The sequence below is a fragment of the Cebus imitator genome, unplaced genomic scaffold (assembly GCF_001604975.1).
Source record: "Cebus imitator isolate Cc_AM_T3 unplaced genomic scaffold, Cebus_imitator-1.0 Scaffold44, whole genome shotgun sequence".
NCBI classification, from domain to species: Eukaryota; Metazoa; Chordata; class Mammalia; order Primates; family Cebidae; genus Cebus; species Cebus imitator.
The window spans coordinates 4937123-4951903 of record NW_016107359.1 but is presented as its reverse complement, the minus strand read 5'-3'; the positions used below and the strand labels follow the sequence as shown (position 1 = coordinate 4951903).

The 14781-nt window shown below is 42.3% G+C and overlaps 1 protein-coding gene across 3 annotated transcripts in view; it reads right to left on the bottom strand.

Moving 5' to 3' along the window:
- Positions 1 to 14781, bottom strand: part of MTMR12 (myotubularin related protein 12) — a 91921-nt gene that overhangs the window by 24644 nt on the left and 52496 nt on the right. For all 3 annotated transcript variants that reach the window (XM_017526818.2, XM_017526820.2, XM_017526819.2), the window contains exons 7-8: positions 11567 to 11696; positions 3804 to 3879 (exon numbers count right to left, since the gene is read on the bottom strand). In XM_017526818.2, the coding sequence (XP_017382307.1) occupies positions 3804 to 3879; positions 11567 to 11696 (206 nt within the window). The remainder of the gene's footprint in view (positions 1 to 3803; positions 3880 to 11566; positions 11697 to 14781) is intronic.

Below are 14781 nucleotides of genomic sequence, written 5' to 3'. Positions count from 1 at the left end.
CCGATTACACAGGTCTTCCCTGAAAATAAGTGAAGGCAGGAGAGAAAAGACTGGGTGAAAAGCCAGCGTAAACAGCATGGAGACATGGAAATGTTCTGGAACAGACTGTGGTAATGGTTGCACAACATTGTGAATGTGCTAAATGTCACTAATGGGAAATTTTATGTTATGTGTATTTTACCACAATTTTTAAAGATTGACATGAAACGAATGAAATGAAAGAACAATTATTCATAATCCAGCCCCCAATTATCTCTTTAATCTTAGCTTCCTATGCGCCTACTGCAAATTACCTGTTACTATTGATTTGGGTGCTTCTATGCCAGGTCCTAGAGAAAATGCATGTACATGCAATCTGGAAGATCAGTGGGCCTCAAACTTTTTGGTCTTAGACTCTTTAATGTTCTTAAAAATTATTGAGGACCCTGAAGAACTTGCATCCATATAAGCTACAGCTATTGATAATTACCACATTAGAAATTAAAACTGAGAAACTTTTAAAATATTAATTCATTTTAAACAGTAATTACCAATTACCTATTACTGTAAATATTTTCCACCCAAAAACATATAGGAAGATAAATGGCATTGTTTTATATTTTTGCAAATCTCTTAAATATCTGGTTTAAGAGAAAATAGTTTGATGTTCTTACCGGCTTAACAACGAAAATAAGCATGGAGAATAAGTGTAAACATGAGTAGGTTCAATAGGAATGACAGAAAGAAGGACAAGGCAAAGATGTGGCCAGAGACGGGCTTATGGACACTTTAGGTCGCCTAGTTGTCACATTTTCTGTCAGTCTCTTAAGAGTCAGAGGACACATATGCTAAACAGAAAACAGTCCAGATCACCTAAAGCAGGGGTTTTCGACCTGCATTTTGTGCCTGGCACCCCACCCACGAGAGGATATTCGGCAATGTCTTGACATATTTGTTGGTTGTCACAATTCACGGGATAGGGGTGTTACTGGCACCTCAGGGAGTGCTACTGGCATTGCTGATGTTACATATTCTACCATAACAGCCTCTACAACAAAGAATTATCTGGCCTAAAATGTCCATAGTGTCTAGGTTGAGAAACCCTGTCTTAAACAAAACTAAAAACAAGAGGCTATAGTGGTACTGGGTACATTTAAAAGGATTGGGTACTCTAGGTTAAGGTATATAATTTCACCAATTCCAAATATAAAATAAATTACCTTTTAATTTACTTAAAACCATTTCTGGTGATCTTAATGTTCCAGTCAAATGAAAATTTTATGTTAAAAGAAAAGAGAGGGAGAAAGAGAGAGAAAGATTGAGGGCTCTATGTTTCCTGGGGAGATGTATAATTCCATCTTGTGTAATACTTTTTTGCTGTCCATTCACACAAACTCCATTGTAACTTTTAGGACTTATAAATACAGGAAGATCTAATGAAGTGAGAACACCTTCTCACAGCTTTCTTTTCTCTTCGAGGCAGACTGACTCTGTTGCTCAGGCTAGAGTGCAGTGGCGCGATCCCAGTTCACTGCAGCTTCCAACTCCTGGCTCAAGGGATCCTCCCACCTCAGCCTCCAGAGTACCTGGGACTATGGGCATGCACCACCATACCAGGCTAATTTTAAAAATTTTTTTAGTAGAAATGGAGTTTCACCATGTTGGCCATGCTGGTCTGAAACTCCTGGGTTCAAGCGATCTGCCTGTCTCAGCCTCCCAAAGTGCTGGCATGATAGGCATGAGCCACTACGCCCTGCATTTCCCACAGCTTCTATCAAAGTAATGCCTCAGGCTTCTCACTCAAATCTTACTACAGCATCTGCTAGTTCTCAGGCCCAAGGCCTGGCTAGAATACAGAGTATCTACATTTCATACACTGCATGGATACGGAAGTAGCCTGTTCCTACATATGTGAACAGTTCATCTCTGTTTCTTCCCACAGAGCATACCCTCTTTTCTAGATCCCTCTATGAAAGACTGAGAGACCTTCATTTTCATTCCTCTAAAGCATCCATTTTCAAAGTGTAGTATACACTACCCTGGGAAATCTCAAGATCCTTTCAGGTAGCTGGAGAGGCCACAGCTATTTTCATAATAATCCCAAGACAGATGGAACAAAAGCAGTGCTGGTAAAACTGCTGGTGACAGTACCAATCAGGGCAGGACCACCCAGCTGTACTGATGCTCACTGTATTCTTCACTGCTACACCAGCAGAAAAAAAAAATGTTTCACTTGAGAATGTGCTTAATAAAGAACTAAAAATTATGGATTTTGTTCATTGTGTCCAACTCTGGCCCAAAAACATGCTTTTAAACATCTGAAACAGTGGCATATATTTAGAAATCAGGAAAACTCACATAAAAGTATGTATCTAGGCCAGGTGTAGTGGCTCATGCCTGTAATCCCAATACTTTGGTAGGTCAAGGTGGGCAGATCACCTGAGGCCAGGAGTTTGAGACCAGCCTGGCTAACATGGTGAAACTCCATCTCTGCTAAAAACACAAACAATTAGGCCTGGGCACAGTGGCTCACGCCTGTAATCCCAGCACTTTGGGAGGCTGAGGAAGGCAGGTCACGAGGCGAGGAGTTCAAGACCAGCCTACACAACAGGGTAAAACCTCGTCTCTATTAAAAATACAAAAATTAGCCAGGTGTGGTGGTGAACACCTGTAATCCCAGCTACTCAGGAGGCTGAGGCAGGAGAATCGCTTGAACCCAGGAGGTGGAGAATGCAGTGAGCTGAGATTGCACCACTGCACTTTAGCCTGGGCAACAAGGGCAAAACTCTGTCTTGGAAAAAAAAATTAGCCAGGCCTGGTGGTGGGCGCCTGTAATCCCAGCTACTTGGGAGGCTGAGGTAGGATTATTGCTTGAACTCGGGAGACAGAGGCTGCAGCGAGCAGAGACTGAGCCATTGCACTCCAGCCTGGGTAACAAAAGAGAAACTCTGTCTCAGAAAAAAAAAAAAAAAAAAAAAAAAAAAAAAAAAAAAAAAAAAAAAAAAAAAATCTGTATCTATGGCTTCTCCTGAAAAATCAGGACATCTGCAACACTTGGCTCATACTCCCATGTGGCACATACTGGCTAGCACTGAAGAGATGTTCCCGTAGACCAGGCTAAGGGTCTCTCGTTCACTGTAAGGTCATACTCATTACCTGCTTGGCCTCCATGGGCTTCTGGGGATTTGACCCCTCCTTAACCACACCTCCACCCATATGGGAGTGACCCTTTCAGTGAACCAGCTGTGCATGCAGCATAGCACTTATTTATAATTCTCATTCCTTACTAAATACCCTGCAGGCCTGGCAATTCCCAACCACCAATTGGAAACTGGAGTAACTGCCAGAGTTTTGCTTTCTTTGATCAGTGACATATTAAATATGGCTCCAATCCCACTCTATTCTGTGAAAACTAAGAAGCACTCCATGTTGTCTCTGGGAGAAAACAGCGCCATGCCCATACAAAGATTAATAGTGTAGGCCAAAAAGAAGCTTAAAACCTACTACCCTTGGCATGGTTTAGCTCAGGTTCAAAATGATTTAGGTGTTAAAGCAGGCTTGCTTTCAACACCAGACAGATCTATGATCCTCTTAAAGCTCTGTTAATGTCTCTGCTAAAAAACTCAAGTGCATTTGTGAAAACTTTAGATCTCTGTCCCAATCACATTTAAGAGACTCCTCTAGGGAGTCCCTAAGATATTTTCGGATTGCTCTTAGACTGAAAACAAACTCTAGAACCAAAGCCAATGGCTTTCAGTAGGATCCTCTTGCCAGGATAGACCAATGCATGACCGACACCTCTTAGGGTTCCCAGATGCACTTACTGGTATGCCGTGACCCTGAAAACGCTGTACATTCTCTTCAGGAAGAGGGGTGGGGACAACAAAGTATGCTGGCAATCTAGAAGAAAGAAATGTCATCTGTTAATTCACAAAATACAAAAGCTCAACTTCAATGAATACAAGTAGAGTGTTAAGCGGAAGGGATCATATTTCCCTGTTGAGAATCAGCTCAGAGGAACTGCTGCTCTCCGTGTGATAAATCATCTGGGAATCTAAGTTCAAACTGTAGCTATGCCCATGATTCTGTACAACCCTACGTAAGTTATTCTACCTCTCTGGGTCTGTTTCCTCTTTCAGAAATGAGGGGATAGGAAAATATGATACCTAAAAGCATAGAACTCTGAAATTGGGAGTATTGTTCTCAGCATTTAGTAACCATATAAGCATCTGTGTTGTTTTCAGTTAAACTAACAGGAAAAACATTAATTATGATGACTGCTGCCCAGATATTTTATCAAGTACTCTGACAAGAACATTTAAGTGTTACTGTGTGACAACCACTGTTCTAATTACTTAACATTTCTTATTTAATATACTTGTTAATAAGTACTTAACCTTATTTATCCATTTAATCCTCCCAAGAATTCTATGAGCTACGTAATATTATTTCCATCTTACAGATAAAGAAACTGAGACACAATGCTGCTAAGACTCTTCCCTGGGTATACAACTAGTTAGCATAAAGTACAGCTGGGACCTGAACCCAAGCAGTGGGACTTCAACGTCTACAGAGAAAATTTAGTCTCTAAAAAGAACAAACTTGTTAAGTAGTAGGACATGGTAGAATTGGGTTTCAGAGTCTCAGAGATCAAAGTTACAAGGGGACATCATCTCTTAGGCAGCAGATGTAGGTTTCTGTTAATAAGAAAACTGCCTAAGTTTCCATCACTGTGAATCTATAAGCATCTGTAAATATCTTTCCCTCAAAGAGGGAAAGAAATAAAGAAAGAGGCTTGAAATAAAGCCTCACAAGCAATAAGGTGCTTATGGTGTTAAGTTATAATGGAAAATTTGTATTTGCATGGCGTTTGAATGCATGATGCATGAGTGATGTAATAAATTCATAGGAGATGGAGTAACAAATAAATATTACCATGGGAGTGTGATCATTAAAACCCAGACTGTGGAAAACTATCAGTCAAGTTTCTGCAACACATTGCAAGAAAAATATGTTGGCTTGAGAATCTACAGACGAATCAATTTAAGAAACCTATCAATCTCACTGAATCTTGACTACTTAAAAAAAAACATTAAAAAGATGACAGAGGAAACGGTTTAAAAATTCATAAGATACTGGGGAAAATCTGAACTGTAACTGGATTTTCTTTTTTTTTTTTTTTGAGATGGAGTCTTGCTCTTTCGCCCAGGCTGGAGTGCAGTGGCATGATCTTGGCTCACTGCAACCTTCGCCTCCTAGATTCAAGTGATTCTCCTGCCTCAGCCTCCTGAGCAGCTGGGACTATAGGTATGTACCACCACATCCGGCTAATTTTTGTATTTTTAGTAGAAATGTGGTTTCACCATATTGGCCAGGCTGGTCTTGAACTCTTGATCTTGTGATCCACTTGACTCGGCCTCCCAAAGTGCTGGGATTACAGGCTTGAGCCATCTGAAACATTTGTGAATGAAATGTCACAAACTCTAGAATTTATTGCAAAATAATCCTGGCTGGGCATGGTGGCCTATAATTCCAACACTTTGCAGGGTCAAGGTGGGAGGACTGCTTGAGTCCAGGAGCTTTAGACTAGCCTTGGCAACATAGTGAGACCCCATCGCCACAAAAAATAAAAATAAAAAAATAAAATAGCTGGGTGTGGTGGCACACACCTGTAGTCCCAGCTACTTGGGAGGATCACTTGAGCTTCTAGGAGTTCAAGGCTGCAATGAGCCATCACAGTGCCACTGTACTTAAGCTTGGGTGACCCTGTCTTTAAAAAATTAAAATTAAAACAAGATAATCCAAGAGAGGGTGAAGTAGGTGGGGGTACAGAGAAAACAGAATTGGTCATCAGTTGATAACTGTTGAGTCTGGGTAATTTAAGGTAATAGGAATTCATCGTATCTTCTTTCCTTTTATACTGCTTAAAATTTTTCATTAAAAAAAAAAAAAACAACTTGGGCCAGGCGTGGTGGCTCACACCTGTAATCCCAGCACTTTGGGAGGCCAAGGTGGGTGGATCATGAGGTCAGGAGTTCGAGACCAGCCAGGCCAAGATGGTGAAACCCCATTTCTATTAAAAATACAAAAATTAGCCAGGCACATTGGCAGGCACCTGTAATCCCATCTACTCAGAAGGCTGAGGCAGGAGAATCATTTGAACCCGGGAGGCAGAGGTTACAGTGAGCCAAGATTGCGCCACTGCACTCTAGCCTGGACGACAGAGCAAGAATCCATCTCAAGAAATAAACAAACAGAAAACAAGCTGGGCATGGTAGCTCACATTGTAATCCCAGCAGGATGAGGCCCAGGCAGGTGGATTGCCTGAGTTCAGGAGTTCAAGACCAGCCTGGGCAACATGGCGAAACCCTCTCACTATGAAAAATACAACAAATTGAGCTGAGCATAGTGGTTCGCACCTATGGTCCCAGCTACTCAGGAGACTGAGGCAACAGAATCACTTGGGCCTAGTGGGCTGAGGTTGCAGTGAACAGAGATTGTGCCACTGCACTCCAGCCTGGGTGACAGAGTGAGACCCTGTCTCAAAAAAAAAAAAAATCCAAAAGCAAAAAAATCTTAAAAGTAATTCATGAAGAAAAGAGTTCCAGTAAGATTGTGATGGAAAGCCAGGTCTGGGAACTACTGGTCACAAAGATACTTCAAACCATCAAAACTGTGAAGAATGTTTGCCTTTTGAAGTTTTGAAGTACTTGAAATATTTTCTTCTAAGTCTGCCTGAATGGGTAACTGGTAAGGCATCCCTTTTTCAGGTACAGTCGCTGAAGTAAAAACCTCTCCACAGATCAACTGCTCTCTTAAACTCAGGCTGCTCATTCAAATAAAGTGTGAAGATTAAAAGATTACCAGTGCCAGGCTCCATCCAAGAACTATTAAATCAAGAACTATTAAAAACCTTTCTAGGTAAGCAGTTGGGATGAACACTGTTGTTCCAGAAGATCCTGCTACACAGAGTGTGCAGCAGCATGACCTGGAAGCTGTTGACTGCAGACGCTCCAGCCTCCCCCAACCTACTGAGCCAAATTCTGATTATTAGACAAGAGCCTCCAGTGATCAGACACACATTAAACAGAGATCCACTGCTCTAGATGGTAACTTAAAACAGGTCACTGTTTCTCAACCTTTTTAGGACAGTCATCTGTGGAGTTGTTTAAACCAGATCCTGAGCTCCTTCCTCAGTGGCACATGCTACAAAGCTGGACTGGGGCCTTGTGGTTTTAAAAAATTTCCATGTCTTCCCCAACTAGTGAGGTTGAATATTTTACACTGTTAGTTCACTGGTTAATTACTTTTCTTATAGATAAGTCTTTCACCAAAAAAAAAAAAAAAGTCAAATGTATTGGCAAATATCCCATCCATCACCCAGCAGAGAAGGCTGTACAGAGACCAACACTGAAGTCAGTGAGGGGTGTGGAGGGTGTCCTCTCCTGACCACTTAATTCTAGGTGGATTCCATGGAGTTCCCGCTATGAGATTCCCATTGGATACAAGCAATTAATCCTCTTTCCTTGGGAAGCAGTCATTTTAGTTGATGAGTTTAGAATACAAAGTAAACAGCCCCTGCAAAAACAGGTTGACTTTACTCATGAAACTTGTATATCTACTGAGGCACAACCCCCTGGAACAGCAATGTCTTCCTGTGCCAGCATCAGCAACTAGGTCCCTCTGTGTGGTACACTCTACGGGGCCACATACCATCCTATGTGTTTACAGGAAAGTGGAATGAGAGAAAGGTTTTTTAGGAGAATGAAAAAGAGAAAGAGACCTGTAGTACCAGAATAGCCAGCTCTGACTTTGTGGGAAGGTGTTCCTTACTCTTACCCAAACTGACTATAGGCCCCCCTCTAAATACAAATGGGGCTTTTCCTTCTTTCTCCTATTTATTGAGCACCTCTTAGAAGCCAGCCACCGTGCTTGGTACTGAGGATATAACAATGGGCAAAAACAGCATCCTTTAACTTCACAGAGCTGTAGGTTGTGGAAACTCACATTAGCCAAATGATGATACAAATACAACGAACTTGGCATTGCAGGAAGCGCTACGAAGAGGAGCCAACAGTGCAATGAAAAATCTCACAATGACACTTGACTTAGTCTTGGAAAGCTTCCAAAGAAAACAGTATCTGGGGCCAGGTGTGGTGGCTCACACCTGTAATCCCAGCACTTTGGGAGGCTGAGACAGGAGGATCACGAGGTCAGGAGTTCAAGACCAGCCTGGCTAACATGGTGAAGCCCCATCTCTACTAAAAATACAAAAATTAGCCATATGTGGTGGCACACACCTGTAATCCTAGCTCCTCGGGGGGCCAAGGCAGGAGAATCACTTGAACCCGGGAGGTGGAGGTTGCAGTGAGCCAAGATTGCACCACCACACTCCAGCCTGGGTGACAGAATGAGATTCTGTCTCAAAAAAATAAATAAATAAAAGAAAGAAAAGGAGGCGGTACCTGGGGTAAGATCTGACTGATGAAGTAGAGTTAATTATACTTGTGCAGCTAGAAGCAAAAAGTACTTCCAGACAGGAGCCTGCAGGCAAGGCTTGTGGCAGGGAGGTCAGTATGGCCAGAGGCGTGGGACACAAAGTTGCAGTCAAACCGTGAAGGGCCTTGGGAGTGCCTGTTGAGGGCTCTGTTCTATACCAAGAACAGTGAAAGCCACTGAAGCTGGGGACAAGTACTATCAGATGCATGTGGAGAAGCCTGCTTGGCATGCTACATGGAGAATGGACGCTGGGGGACCAGAGTGGACGGAGGAGACCATGGAGCAGCTACCACAGTGGTCTGGGGGTAAACAAAGCACAGATTTTCCTGTATATTTCTGACATGCTAACACCTATGCAAATACCAACTAATTAGTATACGGCAGGATTTAAAAAAAAAAAAAAACAATTCTGGGAACTTACGTATCAACATCTTATTACAAACTATCATTTCCTAGGAGCAGGGGTTTCTAACTTCTTTCTGAGCAAGAGCAACCTTTATCCTTTCAAGCTTTAAAACCAGGAAGGAGGGAAGAACAGGGTGGGGTAGACAATGAGGTCCTCGGTTGGGGTCAGGACACTGGTCACTCCCCACTGTCACCACAGCTCACACTGTGAAGTGGCTGCAGGGCGGAGGCAGGGTGAGGGGGGCGGCAGTAACCCTATAAATATTGAGAGTGATCAAAATCAAAACTGATTACTGAAGAGGCCTATTAGAACTATGATACAAAGAGCTCTACAAAAATACAAAGTTTAATGAATCTGTTAGCAGGGTGTTTGGGAGTACGTTCCAAAATGATAAGATTCAAGTTTCTGTAAACAGATTATGCAGAGTCATGCCTTAAAAATGTAGGTCAGGCCGGGCACAGTGGCTCACGCCTGTAATACCACTTTAAGAGGCCAATGTGGGCAGATCATTTGAGGTCAGGGGTTCAAGACCAGCCTGGCCAACACAGTGAAACCCCATCTCTACTAAAAATATAAAAAATAGCCAGGCATGGTGACATGTGCCTGTAGTCCCAGCTACTCAAGAGGCTGAGGCAGGAGAATCACTTGAACCCAGGAGACAGAGGTTGCAGTGAGCCGAGATCACGCCACTTGTACTCCAGCCTGGGTGACAAAGTGCGACTCAGTTAAAAAATAAAATAAAATAAAAAGGTTAGATCACATCCGCCTCTGCTCAGCCTCCCTCTCACTGTCCTCCCATCAAAGCCTCCAGGCCCATCATCTCCCACTTCTCTCCCTGGCTTGCTTCTCCCCTTTCCCTGGGTGCCTTGCTGTTCCTCACACAGGCCTTTGCCCTTACTCCTTCCTCCACCAAGAATGTTCCTTCCTCGGGTATCCTCCAACTCAATCTTTCACTTCCTTTACGACGATGCTCACAAGCCACTTACTTCCACCACGCAAAACCTTCCTGACCAACACCCCACCATCACCTCCAGCACTCCCAAACCCCGTGCTGGATCCATTTTTCTCCAGAGCACTTATCTTTTAACATGTTGTAATTTACTTATTTATTTTACCATCATCTTCCTCCCTCCAGAATGAAAGCTCCAGGAGGGCAGAGGTTTTTATGTACTCTGTTGACTGCTGCTGTCTCTAATAGCTAGAACACTGCCAAGCACATGGTAACCACTCAAAAATTTTTGTTCAATGAATAAATGAAGTGGTCAATGAAAGAGGGAAGAAAATATTGGTTTTTAAAGTTTTACACTTATAGATACAATAATGCAACAACAATAAAAAGATACAGGCCGGGCGCGGTGGCTCACGCCTGTAATCCCAGCACTTTGGGAGGCCGAGGCGGGTGGATCACGAGGTCAAGAGATCAAGACCATCCTGGTCAACAAGGTGAAACCCCGTCTCTACTAAAAATATAAAAAATTAGCTGGGCATGGTGGCGCGTGCCTGTAATCCCAGCTACTCAGGAGGCTGAGGCAGGAGAATTGCCTGAACCCAGGAGGCGGAGGTTGCGGTGAGCTGAGATCGCGCCATTGCACTCCAGCCTGGGTAACAAGAGCGAAACTCTGTCTCAAAAAAATAAATAAATAAATAAATAAATAAATAAAAATTCAGTTTTGAATATTTAAGAGACACTTTAGGAATTTCTTTAAAAACCTAGTATGGCCAGGCATAGTGGCTTATGCCGTAATCCCAGCACTTTGGTAGCCTGAGGTGGGAGAATGGTTTAAGTCCAGGAGTTTGAGACCAGCCTGGGCAACAAAGCAAGATCCCAGTGTCTGCAAAAAAGTACAAAAATTAGCCAGGTGTGGTAGTGCACACCTGTAGTCACAGATACTCGGGAGGCTGAAGCTCAAGGATCACGTGATCCCAGTGGAGGTTGCAGAGAAAGACCCTTAAAATGAATAAACAAATAAATAAGTACGTAAGAACTCATTTTAAGGGCAACCCCAGGCTGGTTTTGAACTTTTGTAGAGATGGTAATCCCATCTCTACAAAAAGTAGAAAAGTTAGGCAGGCATGGTGGTGCACGCCTGTAGTCCCAGCTACTCAGGAGGCTGAGGCAGGAGAATCACTTGAGCCAAGGCGGAGGTTGCAGTGAGCCGAGATGGCACCACTGCACTACAGCAGGATGCAGCATGGGTGTCAGAGTGAGACCCTGTCTCAAACAAAAATAAAACCAAAAAGCCAAAAAAATTATTCAAAGAGGCAAAAAGTGAAAATAACCCAACTGTCCATTAACTAATAGATGGATAAATCAAATGTGCTATATATAACAAATAATGAAATTCTGATACAGCTGCAAAATAAATGAACTTTGAAAACATCATGCTAAGTGAAAGAAGCAAGTCATAAAAGATCACATATTATATGATTCCATTTATATGAAATGTTCATAACAGGTACAACTATAGAGATAGAAAGTAGATTAGTGGTTGTCTAGGGCTGGGGAGGAACAGAGAGGTATTCAGGGAAAATGGGGAGTGACAGCCAATGGGTATGGAATTTCTTTCTGGAATGATGAAAATGTTCGAAATTGACTATGGTAATGACTGCACAACCCTGTGAAAAACACTGTACACTTCCAATGGGTGAGCTGTACAGCACATGCCAGCATGGACAGCTTACCTCTCACAGACTTCATAGTCTTCGTTGACACTCACTGCTTTGTACTTCATGTTGCCTTTGGTCCGTTCCAGTTCCCAACACCAGTCTTTAAGTGAGTCAAACATTACAGTATGGTTCTTGGGATCAGTGACTAAGAGAACAAAATGTAAAAGACAATAAAATCTTTTCATGAAGCACTGGTATTTTCATTATGTGAAAGTCCCTCCTTAGGTTCGTTTCCTCTCCACTAAGCCCATTTTTATCCAAGTAGAATTAATTAACTGCTTAATCCTAACCTTGTTTCACTTTTTGTCATTAATCCAAAATTATGACTGAAGCTCTGTCTTTTTTTTTTTTTAACAGAGTCTCACTCTGTCACCCAGGCTGGAGTGCAGCGGTGTCATCTTGGCTCCCGCAACCTCTGCCTCCCAGGTTAAAGTGATTCTCCTGCCTTAGCCTCCTGAGTAGCTGGGACAATAGGCATGTGCCACCACATATGGCTTTTTTGTATTTTTAGTAGAGATGGGGTTTCACCATGTTGGCCAGGTTGGTCTCAAACTCCTGACCTCAAGTGATCCACTTGTCTCAGCCTCCCAAAGTGCTGGGTTTACAGGAGTGAGCCATTGCACCTGGCAGGCTCTGTTTTTTTATATTATAAGAACTGAGTTCCATTCCTCGGAAAAGTAATTTATAGCTCCATTTTTAGTCATCTGGCCATGAGATAATTTATATAACACAAAAAGATCATGTGAAGCACTAAAAGACAGGCTTGGCACAAATGCTAAAGTGATGAAATATTTTTAGCTCTGCCAATGTGTGCATAAAACGGCCAACTAATTTGAATAGCATTTCAGGATCTTCACTGTAAATCCTCGGTCAGTTTGAAGATGCACTGCTTGTAAGAGGATTTGTCTAGTGTGACAACTGGTTCCTGAAGGCCATAAACAGATCTGACAGCCATGGTGAGGATCAGAGGGCTGCTATCCAAGGCTAGCCAAGGGCTGAATCATGGTGATGGGCACGTACTTCTACCCCCAACCCAGCTCCGCCACTACCTGCTAGGACAAAATGCCCAGGAGCACTGCTCTTGTAGCCTCATAGATGTGTCCCTGATCTTCTCCCAAGCCACAGCACTGCTTGCTGGGTATTTACACATGTACCAAAATAATCTTGAGTATTTACACAAATTCTATCACAAATAGTTCACGTCTTTGTACATCTACAAAAAAACCAAGCCTTCTGGGAAAAACAATATGTTTACTAAAACTACCCCAGCTACTCCTTTTAATAAAACCAGATTATAGCAAAAATAAAAATAATGATGATGATAATAGTCAGTGCTTATACAACACTTACTAGGTACTTGGTGCTGTTCTGAGCATATTACATTTTGTTAACTCAATCCTCACAACCCTATAAAATAGTTAATATGATAGGTAAGATCATTTCCTCTATTTAACGGATATATCGCAGAAAGGTCAAGTAACTTGCCTATGTTACAAAGCTAGGCAATGACAGAACTGGGATACAAACCCAGGAAACTATAAAAGAAATTTCCATAAAGTTCTAATCCTGCCCCTCCAAACCTCACTAAAAAAAAGAAAAAATTTTCCATGGATATAAGTAGTAACAACATTCCCATTCACCGCAGTAGGCCATCTTCCTGGCCATACAGGCAAGTCCGTCCCTAAAATGCCATATCATAAGCATTTGGGAACTTCTAACCAAAACACATATATGAATTATAAGGGAATAATTAAAGGTATTCAAATTGCAAAGCACCCACCTCTACAAACCCCTACTCAATGAAAAAGCTAATTGATCAATTAGCATCTACGAGTTATAATCTTTACTTCTCAAAAAAAATGGGGGCTGGAAGGAAGTAAAAAAGTGGAATTAAATCAGAATAAAAGATGCTATTAATACATATCCTGGGCCTCTGGTACAAAAAGCCACCAGAAAGTAATGAAACTACCAAGGTCAATCAAGGTAAGGGTTTTGGCATGCTGATCCACATTTGTTGGCAGGCTGAGAAAGTGTCCTATGCTGGGTACAGAACAAAAATCAGAATACAAGGAAACGACAGAATTCCTGAAAATAGAATACGATTTTGCAAATGGGCACTCAATAAATGTTTATATAAATTATAGTAATCAACAAGTCACATTTGTCTATCTCAAATTGCCACAAGCTCTAAGTCAGCACCCAGTTAATCAGCACTTGTATACATAGCTACAGTAAAAATCTGCCATTCACAAAGACGAACTTAATGAATTAAAGGAACAAATTTTATGTTCAACCTAATATTACTGGCAAGTGTATTTTATGTCAGTGTGATTCTCTGAGCATAATCTGTCCTCAATAATATGCAGTTTTACTCTCAACTCCCAATTAATGACTGCACCTTATGTGCCATCCATTAACAACTTATAACCCTCACAAGACTTATGCTGCTGTTTTTAAAATAAGAAAACAGAGGTCTCAAGTTAAGTGTCATCTCCAGGATCACACAGCTAGAAAGCAGTGAGGCCAGGATTTGAACACAGGTCAAATAGATACCAATTACCTTTTCTAAGAACTCACCATAGCTCCCCAAATGCAGCATGGTCTCTGAGATAGCTGCACCTCTGTACATGCCAATCCCTCTGACTAAAATACTCCTCTAAGCCTACTAGATGCTCCACTATCTGCTAAGGCTCAGCCTTCACCCTCTGATAGTCTACCCTCCCCCAGAGGTTGGGTGCCTCCATCAGAGGACACATCACTCAGCTTCCTCTCCTATATAACTTTACGCTTCTTGAGGGCAGGGATTTAGTTCTGTTTATCTCCATATCTCCACAGAGCCTGGCTCACAGCAAGCAACATGTTTACTAAATGAATGGACAGTGACAAAGCAACTCTTCCTTCCAGAAAGCCTTATGACAAAGCCCTGTGTACTTTTAAAAGAAACTGCCAGGCTGGGCATGGTGGCTCATGCCTGTAATCCCAGCACTTTGGGAGGCCTGGACAGGCAGATCACTTGAGGTCGGGAGATCAAGACGAGCCTGGCTAACATGGTGAAACCCCCTCTTTACTAAAAATATAAAAATTAGCCGGGTTGGTGGCATGCACCTGTAATCCTATCTACTAGGAAGGCTGAGGCAGGAGAATTGCTTGAACCCAGGAGGCACAGGTTGCAGAGCTGAGATCCCGCCACTGCACTCTAGCCTGGGCAACAGAGTGAGACTCCATCTCAA